Source organism: Sorex araneus, chromosome 9 (genome assembly GCF_027595985.1).
Source record: "Sorex araneus isolate mSorAra2 chromosome 9, mSorAra2.pri, whole genome shotgun sequence".
In the NCBI taxonomy this organism is placed as follows: Eukaryota; Metazoa; Chordata; class Mammalia; order Eulipotyphla; family Soricidae; genus Sorex; species Sorex araneus.
The window spans coordinates 2871161-2887113 of NC_073310.1; the positions used below are offsets into that span (position 1 = coordinate 2871161).

General features: G+C 62.0%; 1 protein-coding gene across 5 annotated transcripts in view; it reads left to right on the forward strand.

The window, feature by feature from the left end:
- CLIP1 (CAP-Gly domain containing linker protein 1) overlaps positions 1–15953 on the forward strand; it is an 81940-nt gene that overhangs the window by 16349 nt on the left and 49638 nt on the right. For all 5 annotated transcript variants that reach the window (XM_055146736.1, XM_055146732.1, XM_055146735.1 and 2 more), the window contains 4 exons: positions 7483–7664; positions 8600–9132; positions 13835–13959; positions 15348–15570. In XM_055146736.1, coding sequence (XP_055002711.1) covers positions 7580–7664; positions 8600–9132; positions 13835–13959; positions 15348–15570 — 966 coding nt within the window. In that variant the 5' untranslated portion in view covers positions 7483–7579. The remainder of the gene's footprint in view (positions 1–7482; positions 7665–8599; positions 9133–13834; positions 13960–15347; positions 15571–15953) is intronic.

A 15953-nucleotide genomic window follows, 5' to 3' on the forward strand; every position in this document is an offset into this window, starting at 1 on the left:
AGCCCCGCAACAGTTAAATTTTTCCCGTGTTTTCAGCATCTGCCCTCAGGTGGGGGACTAGAAGCTTCGACCTGGGGGTCCCTGTTCCTTCTTCAGCTCTTTTGCATGGAAGGGCGGGTGTGAGTCAGAGCTGAGCGGCAGTGGGCGTCGGGGGCTTCCATGGCATGTGGGTGGCCGTGGGTGTTCCGTGGCGTGTGGGGCGGCTCGGGCTGGGGCCCGGGTTAGGTCAGAGACCAGCCTCACCTCGCCGGCCCCTTCTCTCGAGTCATGTTTTCTGGCTTGCTCTTCCCTTCGAGCTCTGGCTGACTCTGACTTTTCCCCCTTGTACGTGAAAGTTTCCTCCATCTGGGTACCTTGAAGTTTAACGCCAGCATGAGGCAGGCGACAGGGCTCGCTGATGACTGAGTAGATGCCGTTTGCATATGCCCTGGGCTTCCAGGCTATATATAGTCTCGAACCGTGTCTGCAGCTTCTGAAATTTTGTTTAGGACGGAAGACTGAGTTTATGTAACTTCCTGTTAGGACAGTGCGCGGTGCTGCCCGAGGGTGGGGGCTGTCCTCAGAGTCCTAAGGGGGGAAAAATGACCCAGATTGAGGTGCTTCCCGTGTGCCTGTGTCCTACCACGCCACAGCTCCCGGAGCTGGTGTTCCCCTGTCCAGAAGACGCTGGACAGACGTGAGCCAAAGCGCTAGAAGGGAGGAAGCGTTTGTGCTGCAGAGTAAGATAGAACTGCCTCGGAAACCCCGGCTTTGAGTCAAGCTGACGTTCTCAAGAGATACAGGGCGGGGGCTGGGGCAATAGCACAGCGGGGAGGGTGTTTGCCTTGCACGAGGCCGACCCGGGTTCGATTCCCAGCATCCCATATGGTCCCCTGAGCACCGCCAGGGGTAATTCCTGAGTGCAGAGCCAGGAGTAACCCCTGTGCATCACCGGGTGTGACCCAAAAAGAAAAAAAATTTTAAAAAAACCAGAAATACAAAATGGACTATTTTTTTTTAATTTTTCATTTTCAATACCAGAGCAGACAGTCCCCTAAGGTTATTTGCTTCCCTGCAAGCTCTGTCTTGCCCTTCTAAAGTTAATTTAGAGCAGATCGTGGCGTTCAGTCAGAGCTGAGGTCTCCTTCAGAGTGTTTGCTTATTTCCGGCCTTCTTTGTCCCTTAAGAGGAACCGTAGTTCGAGGCCATGCAGAGAAAGCAAAACACGAGCACCCCCTTCCTCCAGGCTTGGTTCCTCTGCGCAGAGCCGGTCTCTGCCCCCGGCCCTTTGTCTGTGCATCTTCCCCAGGACAGGTGGGGCCAGAGGCAGAGGGAAGCTGTGAGCCGCCCCTGCACAGTGCTCCCTGGGCAGTGCTCCCCATCTTTGCGGCTGCTATTGAGGTTCTGAACAAACGTCTCACGCACGGTGTGACCCGGAAGACGGCATTCGTGCCATTGGTCCCTGGGGTGAGGGGGGAGCGTCGGGTTCTGGGGGTCGGTGGCAGGAGGATGTGACCCATAGCGTGTCGGCTTTACCTCTGGTTGGGGGAAACGGATCGTTCGGGGAGGCGTGTGCTTGGGGTTCAGATTCACTGTGTTTTTTCTGTGTTTCGCTTTGGAAGCAGCCGCTGGTGTTTTCAGCACCGTTGTCTTCCGGTCGCTGCCCTGACTGGGGCTCACGTGTGCTCCTAGAGGGCCTCTCGGCAGTGGCACCCTTGGGGGTGCGGGGGTCCCACACTGCAGCGCCCCAGGGGTCTCACCCAGGCATCGGACCCGGCCCTGCGGACGTGAGCCCCCAGCCACGGGGTGTTTGAGATGGTCGCTGTATTGTGAACCTGACAAGCAGAAGCCCCCGAGCCCGTGCTGGTCTCCTGGGGCTGGGCGGGAACGGCGGCACACATGGACCCCCGCACACTGCAGGGCTGGTGTGGGAGAGCCGCCTGCCCCCCGACGGGAAGCAGAGTGGAGGCGGTCCCTTCAGCCAGGAGCCGCTGGGCAGAGTCCCCAGGGCCACTCTGGGCTTTACAAGGGACGATTCTCCTGGGCAGGGACTCGCCGGCTCAGGGAGTTCACCCGAGGCCGAGCTCCCCAATCTGCTGCCCTTTGCTTTCGGACAAACCTGTCTCGAAGGGCCCATGGCTGGCCGCCTGCGTGAGGCCCAGACGTGTGACAAAGAAGTTTGAGCCAAAGCAGCAGGATTCCTGGGCCGTTCCGTTCCGGGGGACGTCACTCGAGGGCTGGCCTGGCGCCCAACTCCCCTGCTAGAGCGACTGCGTCCAGCAGAAGTCCCCGGAGCGGGGGCTGGAGCGATAGCACAGCGGGTAGAGCGTTTGCCTTGCACGCGGCCGACCCAGATTCAATTCCCAGCATCCCATATGGTTCCCCGAGCACCACCAGGAGTAATTCCTGAGTGCAGAGCCAGGAGTGACCCCTGGGCATCACCGGGTGTGACCCAAAAAGCAAAAAAAAAAAAAAAAAAAAAGTCCCCGGAGCACTGGACGCTGTTCTCCAGGTTCACAGTGGCCCTCGGGCCCTTGGATTGCAGCTGGTGGCATGGAGGGGCTAGATTTCGGGGGGGGGGGGTGTTGATTTGCAGAGGGTTTGAAGTTTGAGGGCCGGAGGTGCCAGCAGGGGCACCCTGGGCTGGCAGGAGTGAGGCGCTGGGTTCCAGTGGCGGATGCAGATTGCCAGGCCGAGTCGGGCCGGGCTCTTGATAAGGGAAAGCTGATCGGGGCTCTCTGGGCTCCGTCCTCCAGGCCCAGTGCTCCCTGGGGCCCCTTGCTTGGTCGTAACCTACGAGCTGGGGACGGGCCTGGCCTTTGTGCTCGTGTTGCGCTTTGACGGGCAGGTTGGGGTGCTCAGGGCCCAGCTGCTGACACCTGACCCCGCCCTGGCACCCCACCTTTCCCTGGCCAGGTGGGAGGACGGGGACGGGCGGCTGGCCCCTGCGATGCCCAAGATAACCGGCCAGTGAGATAACCAGAGTCAATCCCGGCCCGAGATCGCGCGATACGCCGAGATAACGCACTGAACCGCCGAGGCAGATCCCTGTCTGGAGACGCCCAGGCACCGTGGTCACGGGCGGCCCCGCCTGGCGGGGAGCGGGGAGGTGAGTGGGCGCCAACCGAGGCGTTTCCTGCACCCAGGCTTGGGGCTTCGTGCCCTTTCCGCTTGCTCTGCTGTTGTTGTGTTTCGGGGTCACACCCGGTGATGCTCAGGGGCTCCTCCTGGCCCTGCACTCAGGAATTACTCCTGGCGATGCTCAGGGATGCCGAGGATCGAACCCGGGTCCGTTGCGTGCAGGGCAAACGCCCCCCCACACACACTGTGCTATAGCCCTGGCCCCATGGCCCAAAAACCTAAAGAAAAATCCTGCTGGGGTTGCCCGGTCCCTGGCGTCCCGTCAGCCTCGTGGGCCTGCACACGGCTTGTGCCACTGGCCCGTGCGGCCACGGTGACGAGGGGACGCCTACCTGGCCCCACGCTCCCAGGGCTGCACTCTGCCCGGATGCGCCCGGCCCTGCAGCCTCCTGCCCCGTGCTCGCCCCTCATCTCTCTGTGGCCCCACCCAGGGTCACCCCTCTTCCTGCATGGTGCCGGGACAGCAGAGCCGCTGGGTGTGCGCCGGGTGCACGTGTGACCCCAGGGGCTTGGACTCAGGACCTCATGCTTGCAAGGCAGTGCTCGGCCCTCTCCCGGCTGTTCCTCCCCTCCAGGCTGAAGGACGGACTCTGACCCACACTTGGGCTCATACCTCTGCTTCCTGCTGAATCACTGCCGGCCGCTACCAGCAAGGACCCGCATGTCACGCCTGTGTGAAGCAGGGGCAGTCGAAGGCGTGAGCCTGCTAGCGTCTGTGTTGTGCACACACGTGGTCCCATCACAGGATTCTGGGTCAGGCCCCGTACTCGGGAGCATGGGCGAGGGGTGGGGCTTCTTCAGGTCCCAGACTCGACTGGGCTCACACACGGCACTGAGCGCTTAGGGGGGTCTTGGAAACAGTGAGGCGTAAACTCCACATTTTCTTTTTTTTTTTTTGCTTTTTGGGTCACACCCGGCAATGTATAGGGGTTACTCCTGGCTCTGCACTCAGGAATTATCCCTGGCGGTGCTCAGGGGACTATATGGAATGCTGGGATTCGAACCTGGGTTGGCCGAGTGCAAGGCAAACGCCCTACCCGCTGTGCTATCGCTCCAGCCTCCACATTTTCTTTTGCGTTTTGTGTTTTGTTGTTTTTTGGCATTTTGGGTCACACTCAGTGGTGCTCAGGAATTACTCCTGGCAGTGCTTAGGGCCATATGGGATAACAGTGATGGAACCGTGGTCGGCCGTGAGCAGGGCAAAAGCCCTCCCCACTGTGCTCTCACTCGGGCCTCTTTGGCGTGTTTTCAGAATTGGTTGATTTCCACATGGCATTCGCTGACCCTGAAGTTCTTTGTAAAGTCCCTTATGGGTCACCTTGACATCAAGGCTTGGCGCTTGCCTGGTGCATGGCTGACGCCATAGGTCCCCTGAGCACTGCCAGGAGTGATTCCCGAGTGCAGAGCCAGGAGGAACCCTGAGCACGGCCGGGGGTCCCAAAAGACAGAAAGAAAGAAAGGAAGGAAGGAAGGAAGGAAGGAAGGAAGGAAGGAAGGAAGGAAGGAAGGAAGGAAGGAAGGAAGGAAGGAAGGAAGGAAGGAAGGAAGGAAGTATCCATACCCGGGAGGGCAGCCAGGGCCAAGGAGGCTGCCTTGCCTGCTGCCGACCCCCCTTCCACCCCGCGCCCCATACGGCCCCCCGAGATCCTGCCAGGGTGAGCCCTGAGCACAGGGACCAGAGTCAGCCCGAGCACCGCCAGGTGTCCCATCCTCAACCCCCAGGTTAGGTCACTCCGCCCTCTCCCACCTTCCCGTCCACTCCCCTGTTCCCGTTCACTCATCCTCGTGGGGACCCGCGCTCACTCGGCTGTGCTCCCGTCCCGAGCAGGCAGGCCACGCTCCTCCCTACAGTGCTCGACCTTAGTGGGCTGGGCCATGTCCCTGGCCATGGTTTGGCCGGCATTGCTCACGGCACTGGGGTCACAGAGCGCAGAGTGTCACGCTCACAGCCTCTGGCCCGTCGCTCTGCACCGCCCCCCCCGCCCTGGCCTCCTGTGGCCCTGCTCCTGAGGAGGGCCCTGGGCACGCTTCCTGTGTCCCCTCCCACTCGGGGGACGCCGGATGACCTCGGGTGGAGATCTGTAACTGACAAGCATTTGCCAAACGTTTTCTGGTGGAACCCCTTTCCCAGGGCCCGGGGGTCTGGAATCGGGCCCCGCAGGGACTAGAGGCGCGTTGGCCGGCTAGTGCCGTCGTGGGCAGAGCAGCCTTGCCGGAGCCTCAGCCGGACCCCGGCGTCACGAAGGGCGGCGCGTGCCCCTTTAAGAAGGGCCCATGATGCCTTCCTCCTCGCTGAATTCTAGTTCTACCTTGGAACATTCTAGACACCAACTGCCATTGTCTTTCTCTCCAGGAGACTGGCAAGTGCCCTTCGCTCAGAGCTCGGCCCTCGAAGCTGCGTGCAGCGAGGGTGTCTGAGTGTCTGGGCTTCCTGCCCTCGGGCGGCTTTTTCCTCATAGTTCTCTAGTGTATAATAGTTCTTAGTTACTTTAAGTTTTTTCTTTTACTAGTTATATATATATTTGGGGCGGGGCGGGGGGTAGGGAGGGGGGGGTGGCCATACCTGTCTCGGGTTCAGGGGCCACCCCTGGCTCGGGGGAACCTGTGGTGACGGAGATCGCGCCTCGGTCAACTGGATATAAGGCAAGTGGCCGCTGTCCGTCTGTCCGCCGCCTGCGGGCTATCCTACGGGGTGGGGGACGGTTCTGAAGTTGGGGGCCCCCTCGGGGGGCTGAGGAGAGGCAGAGGGGAGAGATGTCACTGCTCGGGCTGGGACTGGGAACGCGGGCGATGAGCCCTGCCAGCAGCAGGTCAGGCTGGAGCGAGGGGCTGCCCTCTGCAGGGAGAGGGAGTCGGTCCTCGGCCTCCCCGGGCCCCCGGGCCTTTGTCCTTCTTGCAGGAAAGAATTTCAGGAGGAGCCGAGCAGGAAGCAGAAACATTTTATTTGGAGGCTTTTGGGAAGGGGAAGGAGGGAGGGAGTAACGCGCTCGAGAGACAGTGCTCCAGAGGTGCGGAGAGCCGCGGCATGCCCCCGTGTTAGGTAGGGAGGTCCACACCTCGGGAGGGGAGATGCGGCCGACGTGCCCGGCCTTGTGGGCGCGCGCGTGTGCCCGCGCCCCGCCTTGGTTCAAAGTGGCTGTTACAGGGTCTTTCCCAGGCTTCCCTAGTGGGGCTTTCTAGCTAGGTAAGAGTCTGTTGCTAGGGGGGTTGCCAAGGGGGTAGAGCTGAGAGTGGTCGACGGTCGTCTTAGAAATCCCTTCCCTGCCCTTTGTTCTGTTCCGTCAGCGCGGTCTGGCCCGCTCTGGGCCCCTGGGCGCGGGCTAATTCTGACCAGGCCTTGGGTCCCCCGCCCTCAGGTGGGCCTTTCTGGCCTTGAGGCTGTTTGATGACTCCCTCAGAGTTCCATTGCCACGGGGACCCTCCCCCACCCGCCCGCCTGCCTCAGTTCTGTGGGCTAAGAAATGGAGTTAAGGGGCTGGAGCGATAGCACAGCGGGGAGGGCGTTTGCCTTGCACACGGCCGACCTGGGTTCGATTCCCAGCATCCCATACGGTCCCCTGAGCACCACCAGGAGTAATTCCTGAGTGCAGAGCCAGGAGTAACCCCTGAGTATCACTGGGTGTGATCCCGCCCCACAAAAAAAAAAAAAGGAAAAACCAGAATCGAGTTAATATTGGCTTGTAGTTATCAAACTTAGGCTGCGGCATGGGAACGAAGGCAACGCCGGAAACTCCTTGGCTCCCCTGTGGCGCAGTCTTGCCGGGCCCTGTTCCGTGGCCTGCGTGGTTCTCAGCCGCTGGCCGACAGGTGTGCCTTAGCTGCTGTGTGTAACCCTAGGCCTCACACACACCCACGCCCGCACACACGCGCACACACACACACACACACACACACGCCTGCACACGCACACACACACACACACGGTCAGTGCCTCACTGCTGAGTGGCCTCCCGGCTAGTCTGCGTCCAGAGGGGGCAGTGGCCCGTGACACTCGCAGTGCTCAGGGACGATTGCTGGCTCCTGAATGTGTTCGGGACGTGGGTGACGCCCGGGAGGGTGAGGGGGGCTGCACGCAGGGCAAGTGCCTCCCCCTCGACTCTCTCTAGCCGAGAATCTGCAGTTGTTGGTTGGTGGTTGGTTTGGGTTTGAGCTTTTGGTTCAAGGGTGCTCGGGGCTGACTCCCGACTCAGGAATGACACTCGGTGGGCTCGAGACCGAGTGGGGGGCCGCACTCGGGGTGGCGAGTGCGAGGCAAGCGTCTCCCTGCCACGCCGTCGCCCCGTCCGGCGCCAGCAGCTCTCTGGGCTCCGGACGCTGCTGGGGTCCCTCACCTGAGACCCGACTCTCCTCTCCTCGTCGCAGATTCAGCCCAGAGACCGAGCGCACCCCAGAAGCCCCCGCAGTGGGCTCGATGGTCGGGGAGAGGTAGTGGCCGCAGCTGCGTCTGACCGCCCTGACCATGAGTCTGCTGAGGCCCAGCGGGCTCAAGGCCCCGACCAAGATCCTCAAGCACGGGAGCTCGGCCCTGAAGGCGCCCATGGCCGGTAAGGCGGGCTCGTCCCGGGGCCGGGGGTGGGGGGTTGGGGGGGAGAGTCATTCCTGCCCGGGGGCCCCCGCCCACATCCTCGCGGGAAAGGGCTCCCTGTGCTGTAGGCGCGTCCCGAGGCTCTGGGGACAGTGCTCACATGAGTGTCACGTTCTGTGACTTTATTTTTTGTTTGTTTGTTTGTTTTTGGGTCACACCTGGCGATGCACAGGGGTTACTCCTGGCTCTGCACTCAGGAATTACTCCTGGCGGTGCTCAGGGGACCATATGGGATGCTGGGAATCGAACCCGGGTCTGCCGCGTGCAAGGCAAACGCCCTCCCTGCTGTGCTATCACTCCAGCCCCCTTTTTTTTTTTTTTTACGTTCTGTGACTTTAGTGTCACGACGACGGGTGACGGCTGAGGCGGCCAAGACGCTCCCTTCTAACTGCTAGCCCCCTCGCCCGGGCTTGGGGACAGGCTGAGGGAGGTGGGCTCGTCTGGACTAGAGGGCCTCCTTGCAGGCCGCAGCCACAGTGCAGTGGGGAGGGCACCCGGCACCCCAGGTGACTCTCCGACCTCACCGCGAGTGAGCCCTGAGCACAGAGCCAGGAGTAGGCCCTGAGCACTGCTGGGTGTGCTCCCCTCCAAGAAACAAAGATGGGGCGGACACTGGGTGAGGGCTCTCGCCTGGCTTGGTCCCCAGCATCACGGGGTGTGTCCAGAGATTTCCCCTCCGCTGCCCAGAGCATGACCTCGGCCTGGGACGCTGCACAGGGTGGGCACGTGCCCTGCACGGCGGGCCGGGCCAGGCTCGCCACGAGCGGCCCCCGTCACTGGCCTGCGCGTGGCCCCGAGCACTGCAGGGTGTGCCCCCTGAGCCACGCTGGGACTCGACGGGCCCTTCCTGGCCCTTCTGACCTTCTGACCCTCTGACCCTTGCTGCCCGTCCAGCGGCTGCTCCCGTGGAGAAGCCCGTGCCGGGGGAGAAGGCCCCCAGCGCCCCCTCCTCGGAGACGCAGGAGGAGTTCGTGGACGACTTCCGAGTCGGGGAGCGAGTCTGGGTGAACGGTAACAAGCCTGGGTTCATCCAGTTCCTCGGCGAGACCCAGTTCGCCCCCGGCCAGTGGGCCGGGATCGTCCTGGACGAGCCCATCGGCAAGAACGACGGCTCGGTGGCCGGCGTGCGCTACTTCCAGTGCGAGCCGCTGAAGGGCATCTTCACGCGGCCGTCCAAGCTGAGCAGGATGCCGCAGGCCGACGATGAGGCCAACGGCCTGCAGCCCGCCCCCGCCGCCCGCGCCACGCCTCCCCTGGCCGCCTCCCCCGCCCCGGCCACCGTCCACAAGGCGCCGCAGCCCCCCGCGAAGGACGCCCCTCACGCCAGCAACCTGACCAAGACGGCCAGCGAGTCCATCTCCAACCTCTCGGAGGCCGGCTCCCTCAAGAAAGGGGAGCGGGAGCTGAAGCTCGGGGACCGCGTGCTGGTGAGTGCTGAGCGCGGCGGGCGCGGGCGGGGGGTCCCCTCGCCTGTCCAGACCCGCAGTGTAGGTGGGAGCACGAGCAGCCTGGACGCCTGGTCCTGCAGTGTCCGGCGGGAGAGGAGGCCTGCAGGCATGCTGCCCGTGCGGCCAGGAGCCCAAACAGGCTGGAAGGGTCGTGCCGTGGGGATGCCACTTGCCCTGCACGCCGCCGACCCGGGTTCAAGTCCTGGCCCCATGTATGGTCCCCCAAGCACATCCCGGAGTGATCCCTGAGCACTGAGCCAGGAGTAAGCCGTGAGCACTGCTGGCTGTGACTCAAAAACAAACCAACAAAGCTGGACGTCAGCTTAGGTGTATCCATGGGAGTTCCGTCCTCTGGCTTGAGATGTTTGTTTGGGCCATTCCGTGCCTGGCTCCGCCCCGCGTGCCCGGCTGCGCGCCAGCCCCGAGCCGTCTCTCCAGACATGTGCAGGCCACACCAGACTGTGCTCAGGGCTTCCTCCTGGTGCTGCACTCAGGGATCACTCCTGGGAGGGCTCGGGGGGCCGTCTGGGGTGTCAGGGATGGACCCCAGGTCGGCCAGCGTGTTCCCGGGGCCGTTTCCAGAACATTCTCAAGGGTGTGGTTTTGCTGACTCGGGCGCTCATCTGCGGACTCTGGACAGGTGCTCCTGCTCTTGTGCTCCTGTGGCAGCTCCTGGAGGGCCTTCGGGGGCGGGTGTCCCCGTGAGATGAGTTTCTGGTGGGGGTCACCAGGTCCCCGGCAGGTGCGTCCTCAGCCTGCCCCAAGCCCGCTCCTCTGCGCAGGTCCCCGGAGGTGGAGGCGCTTGGCAGTACCCAGTCGTGTCCCCCCCGCCCCGCCCGGCAGAAGCGCACGATACGCTCTCAGAACCCGTGGGAAGTGGCCGGGAAGAGTCCCCATGGGGACGTCTGCGGCGGGCGGCTCTGACCATCCGGCCGGGGGCTGGCCCGGAGCCAGCGGCTTCCGCGGGGACCACAGGGACGTCCGAGTGGGAGGAGGCGGGAGAGGAGAGCGGTGAGGGGACCCGGCACCATGGCTCTGCAGGCGCAGAGAGGCCCTCGGAGGGTCCTGCTGGGGTCACGGTTGGGGTTTGTCTGTGGCCAGGGAGCTGGAGCGCGCACACACACACACACACACACACACACACACACACACACACACACAGAGTTTAAAGACTGATTGTGGGGCCGGAGCGATAGCACAGTGGGGAGGGCATTTCCCTTGCACGCAGCCGACCTGGGTTCCCTGATCCCATACGGTCCCCGAGCACCGCCAGGAGTAATTCCTGAGTGCAGAGCCAGGAGGAACCCCTGAGCACCGCTGGGTGTGACCCAAAGAGCCCAGAAAAAAGACTTGTTATTTTTTTAAACTTGCATTCACAACCGTCCGAACAGGACACGGGACACCAGCGTCGTCAGGACACGGATGTGGGGGACACCGCCGCTGGCTCTGCCCCTGCACCGCTGCTCCCAGCGCCTCATTAATTATTTATTTATTGGTGGTAGTGCTCAGGGTCCGCACCCGGGGCTCGGGACCCTGTGTGGTGCCGGGGACCACACCTGGGCAGGTGTGTGCAAGGCTGACGCCCAGCCCACTGTGCTATTGCATCACTCCGTGCCCCACATACAGCACGCCTTTACTGTTATTATTATTATTATTATTATTATTATTATTTGCTTTTTGGGTTCTACCCAGCAATGCTTAGGGGTTCCTCCTGGCTCTGCACTCAGGAATTACTCCTGGCGGTGCTCAGGGTACCATATGGGATGCTGAGAATCAGACCCGGGTCGGCCACATGCAAGGCAGATGCACTCCCCGCTGTGCTATCGCTCCAGCTCCTAGAGCAGGCCTTAAAAAAAATTTTTTTTTTGAGGGTTTTTTGAGGGACTATAACAAGCAGTGCTTAAGGTCTGTTTTCTGAAAGAAGGGGGACAAGGAAAACCCAGACATTTGATTTGGTCTTTTTCCTATGAAAGGAAGGTTTCGTTGGCTCTCCACAGCCGAAGGCTGCCATGGCGAGTGGGGACTAGTCTCCTGTGCAGAGGCCGGAGTCCGCCCGCCTCCCCAGGGCCTCCTGCCCTTTGCCCCGTTCTTCCCTGGGCATAGGAAGTCCAGTTGCTGCCCCAGCCCCATGTTTATGTGACTGACCTCCAAGGATCCCTTCAGAGACTCTGAGACGGTTTCAGCCTCCTGGCCAGTGGAAGACGGTGCCCTGCCCCGGCACTCCCATCCCGGCAGTGGACAGGCTGCCCCCGCGATTGTGTTACTTGGTTCTTTCTGGAGACTCAAGGACCCTCAGTGGGGTCCCTGGAAATGCCCAGCTCTGACCTCAAGTCCCATCTGTCCTCACAAGTAGGCAGGGATCTCAGAGAGGAACGTCGCTCTGGTCAGTCCTGTGGTGTCTCAGAGCGGGACATCAGTTTGGTCAGTCCTGTGGTGTCTCAGAATGGGACGTCAGTCTAGTCAGTCCTGTGGTATCTCAGAGCTGGATGTCACCCTGGTCAGTCCTGTGGTGTCTCAGAGCGGGATGTCACTCTGGTCAGTCCTGTGGTATCTCAGGGCGGGACATCGCTCTGGTCAGTCCTGTGGTGTCTCAGAGCAGGATGTCACTCTGGTCAGTCCTGAGGTGTCTCAGAGCGGGATGTCAGTCTAGTCAGTCAGTCTTGTGGTGTCTCAGGGCGGGATGTCACTCTGGTCAGTCCTGTGGTGTCTCAGAGTGGGACGTTACTCTGGTCAGTCCTGTGGTGTCCCAGAGCGGGACGTCAGTCTAGTCAGTCCTGTGGTGTCTCAAAATGGGACGTCAGTCTAGTCAGTCCTGTGGTGTCTCAGAGTGGGACGTCGCTCTGCTCAGTCCTGTGGTGTCTCAGAGCGGGACATCAGTTTGGTCAGTCCTGTGGTGTCTCAGAGCAGGACATCAGTTTGGTCAGTCCTGTGGTGTCTCAGAGTGGGACATCGCTCTGGTCAGTCCTGTGGTGTCTCAGCAGGACATCAGTTTGGTCAGTCCTGTGGTGTCTCAGAGCGGGACATCAGTCTAGTCAGTCCTGTGGTGTCTCAGAGCGGGACGTCAGTCTAGTCAGTCCTGTGGTGTCTCAGAGCAGAACATCAGTCTAGTCAGTCCTGTGGTGTCTCAGAGCGGGATGTCAGTCTAGTCAGTCCTGAGGTGTCTCAGAGCGGGATGTCAGTCTAGTCAGTCAGTCTTGTGGTGTCTCAGAGCGGTACGTCAGTTTGGTCAGTCCTGTGGTGTCTCAGAGTGGGACGTTACTCTGGTCAGTCCTGTGGTGTCCCAGAGCGGGACATCAGTCTAGTCAGTCCTGTGGTGTCTCAAAATGGGACGTCAGTCTAGTCAGTCCTGTGGTGTCTCAGAGCGGGACATCAGTTTGGTCAGTCCTGTGGTGTCTCAGAGCAGGACATCACTCTGGTCAGTCCTGTGGTGTCTCAGAGCGGGACATCACTCTGGTCAGTCCTGTGGTGTCTCAGAGACTGGCTGTGAAGAGCTTTTCCGGCCTGATGTGTGACGGTCCTCCTGACCTTGGGAGATCACTTCCCTTCTCCGTAGCTGGGCTCTGACACAATGTTCTGGAGACAGGCTTGCTGCAGTTTTGGGCAGATGATATTTCCAGGATATGATGTCAGGGTCTTGAGAGACTTGACTGGCTTCCAGCTGTGCTGTTCCAGGAGGCTGTTTCCTGGTCGGGGACGGCATGTTCTGTGCCAAATTCTTCGCTGATGACCAGCTGTGAGACAGGAACTTTGCAGCCTCTTTTCACCCCACAGCCTCCACCTCAGCCACCTGCCTCTTGTTCTTTTATTCTTTGTCACACCAATCCCACCCCAGACCCCAAGAAAACAGCGCTCTCTGGAATTATTTGTTGAGATCTCTCTCCCTCCCTCCCTCCCTCCCTCCCTCCCTCCCTCCCTCCCTCCCTCCCTCCCTCCCTCCCTCCCTCCCTCTCTCCGTCTCTCTCTCCCTCCCTCCCTCCCTCCTTTTCTTCCTTCTCTCCTTCCTTCCTTCCTTCCTTCCTTCCTTCCTTCCTTCCTTCCTTCCTTCCTTCCTTCCTTCCTTCCTTCCTTCCTTCCTCCCCCCCTCCTTTCTGTTTTGGCTTTTTGGTTTTGGGGCCACTCCTGGCAGTGCTCATGGGTTACTCCTGGCTCTGCACTCAGGAATCACTCTTGGTGGACTTGGGGGGCCGTCTTGGGTGCCGAGGATTGAACCCAGGGTGGCTGCACACACAGCAAGCCCTTCCCGTGGTGCTCGGGCCCCGTTTGTCAGAGCTCCCGTCAGTGGGCAGCGCTGTGATTCTGCCTCGCTCTCCGTCCCGGGGCCACACGCAAGCCACCGCCCAGTGAAGGAGAACCCGGAGATGCGACTCCGCTAAGATACGAGAACAGTCCGTTTCCTTTATTTCTGGCTGAATTTGGTCTGCAGCGGTGGGGTGGCCGCTGCGCCGCTCACACGCCCGCCGGGCAGCGACCCTCTCGCCACACCAGGTGTCCAGCCTGGTCAGAGAAACGGGGACGTGGTCAGCCAGGCCGCTGGCGTCGCCGCCTTGCGTGGACCCTGGGCAGCAGTGCTGGGTCACCCTGCGGGGTTGCACCTGACCTTGGGGCTGTCTTCTGGACAATCCGTGTCTGAAGCTGGAAGGGTCCTTCGCAGGGGTGGGGCCTGACGCGAGTGTCCCGGCAGGTGGGCGGCACGAAGGCCGGCGTGGTGCGCTTCCTCGGGGAGACGGACTTCGCCAAGGGGGAGTGGTGCGGCGTGGAGCTGGACGAGCCGCTGGGCAAGAATGACGGCGCCGTGGCAGGAACGAGGTGGGTCCCGCCCCCCCGCGCCCCCCCCCCGGCAGTGCGGTGCCCAGGAGGCACAGAGGGGACTGCAGCCACTTACTTGGTTCCTTTGCGGGGGGCACTTCCGTCGGCGCCCAGGGACCCTGCAGGGATGCGGGGAGAGCCGGGGGCTCCCACGTGCAGCTGTGCTCGGCCCCCGGGCACCCCCGGCCTGCTGTCCCCCTGCAGATGGCGGTGGGGGGCGGCGAGCGAGTGTGGGTGTATGAGCGTATGTGCGTCAGTGTGTGAATATGTGTGTGTGAGTGTGTGTGTACATGAGCGTGGGAGGTGGGGCTGTGAGTGTTGGTGGGGGCGTGAGTGTGGGGCTGTGGGGCTTTGGGGGTGTATGAGTGTGTTAGGGTGTGTGAGTGTGTGAGTGTGGGGGTGTATGAGTGTGTGTTAGGGTGTGTGAGTGTGTGAGTGTGGAGCTGTTGGGGTGTGGGAGTGTTTGTTGGGGTGTGAGTGTGTGAGTGTGGGGCTGGGGAGTGTATGAGTGTGTGTTAGGGTATGTGTGTGAGTGTGAGTGTGGGGCTGTGGGAGTGTATGAATGTGTGTGGGTGTGGGGCTGTGGGGGTGTGGGGGTGTTTGTTGGGGTGTGAGTGTGTGAGTGTGGGGCTGTGGGGGTGTGGGAGTGTGTGTTGGGGTGTGAGTGTGGGTGTGGGGCTGTGGGGGTGTGGGAGTGTGTGTTGGGGTGTGAGTGTGGGTGTGGGGCTGTGGGGGTGTGGGAGTGTGTGTTGGGGTGTGAGTGTGGGTGTGGGGCTGTGGGGGTGTGGGAGTGTGTGTTGGGGTGTGAGTGTGAGTGTGGGGCTGGGGAGTGTATGAGTGTGTGTTAGGGTGTGTGTGTGAGTGTGGGTGTGGGGCTGTGGGGGTGTGGGAGTGTGTGTTGGGGTGTGAGTGTGGGTGTGGGGCTGTGGGGGTGTGGGGGTGTGTGTTGGGGTGTGAGTGTGAGTGTGGGGCTGGGGAGTATATGAGTGTGTGTTAGGGTGTGTGTGTGAGTGTGGGTGTGGGGCTGTGGGGGTGTGAGAGTGTGTGTTGGGGTGTGAGTGTGGGTGTGGGGCTGTGGGGGTGTGGGAGTGTGTGTTGGGGTGTGAGTGTGGGTGTGGGGCTATGGGGGTGTGGGAGTGTGTTGGGGTGTGAGTGTGGGTGTGGGGCTGTGGGGGTGTGGGAGTGTGTTGGGGTGTGAGTGTGGGTGTGGGGCTGTCGGGGTATGGGGGTGTTTGTTGGGGTGTGAGTGTGGGTGGGGCTCGGGAGCGTGTTAGTCTGGGGGTGCGAGGCTGTGGGATCACAGCTCCCAGGGCGTCAGGCAGCTTCTCGGTCAGCGCCTGTTTCTCACGGTGAAGGTGTTTTGTCCCTCCCCTTCTCGTTGTCCCCAGGTACTTTCAGTGCCAGCCCAAGTATGGCCTGTTTGCTCCTGTCCACAAAGTCACCAAGATCGGCTTCCCCTCCACGACGCCGGCCAAGGCCAAGGCGGCCGCCGTGAGGCGCGTGATGGCCACCACCCCCGCCAGCCTGAAGCGCAGCCCGTCAGCCTCCTCGCTCAGCTCCGTCAGCTCCGTGGCCTCGTCCGTGAGCAGCCGGCCCAGCCGCACGGGATTAGTAAGTAGCAACCCCCCGCGCGGTGCTCGGGCCCCCTCAGACTCCCACGGCCCCGGGGTGGGAGGGGGGCGGGACCCCGCGGGCTGAGCGGCTCTGGGGGGGCAGGTGAGTGGCTTCTCGGCACCCATGAAGGCACCGGTGACAGGAGCAGGGACGGCCGCAGGCGCCCAGGGCTCGTCTCCGGGCCTCAGGCCTCGGTGGGGTAGAAGCGAGTGGCTGAAGGGGGCGTCCCGGGGGCCAGAGCGTGTCCAGAGGACTCTGGGGAAGCTTGGCATTTCCTGTTGCTTGTTTGCTCTCTCCGTCTCTCCCCGCGCCCCCCTGCCCCTCCGCTCCCCTGACATGCAGAGGGTCCTCAGCTCCTGTCCACTGGGGGGCCGCAGGTC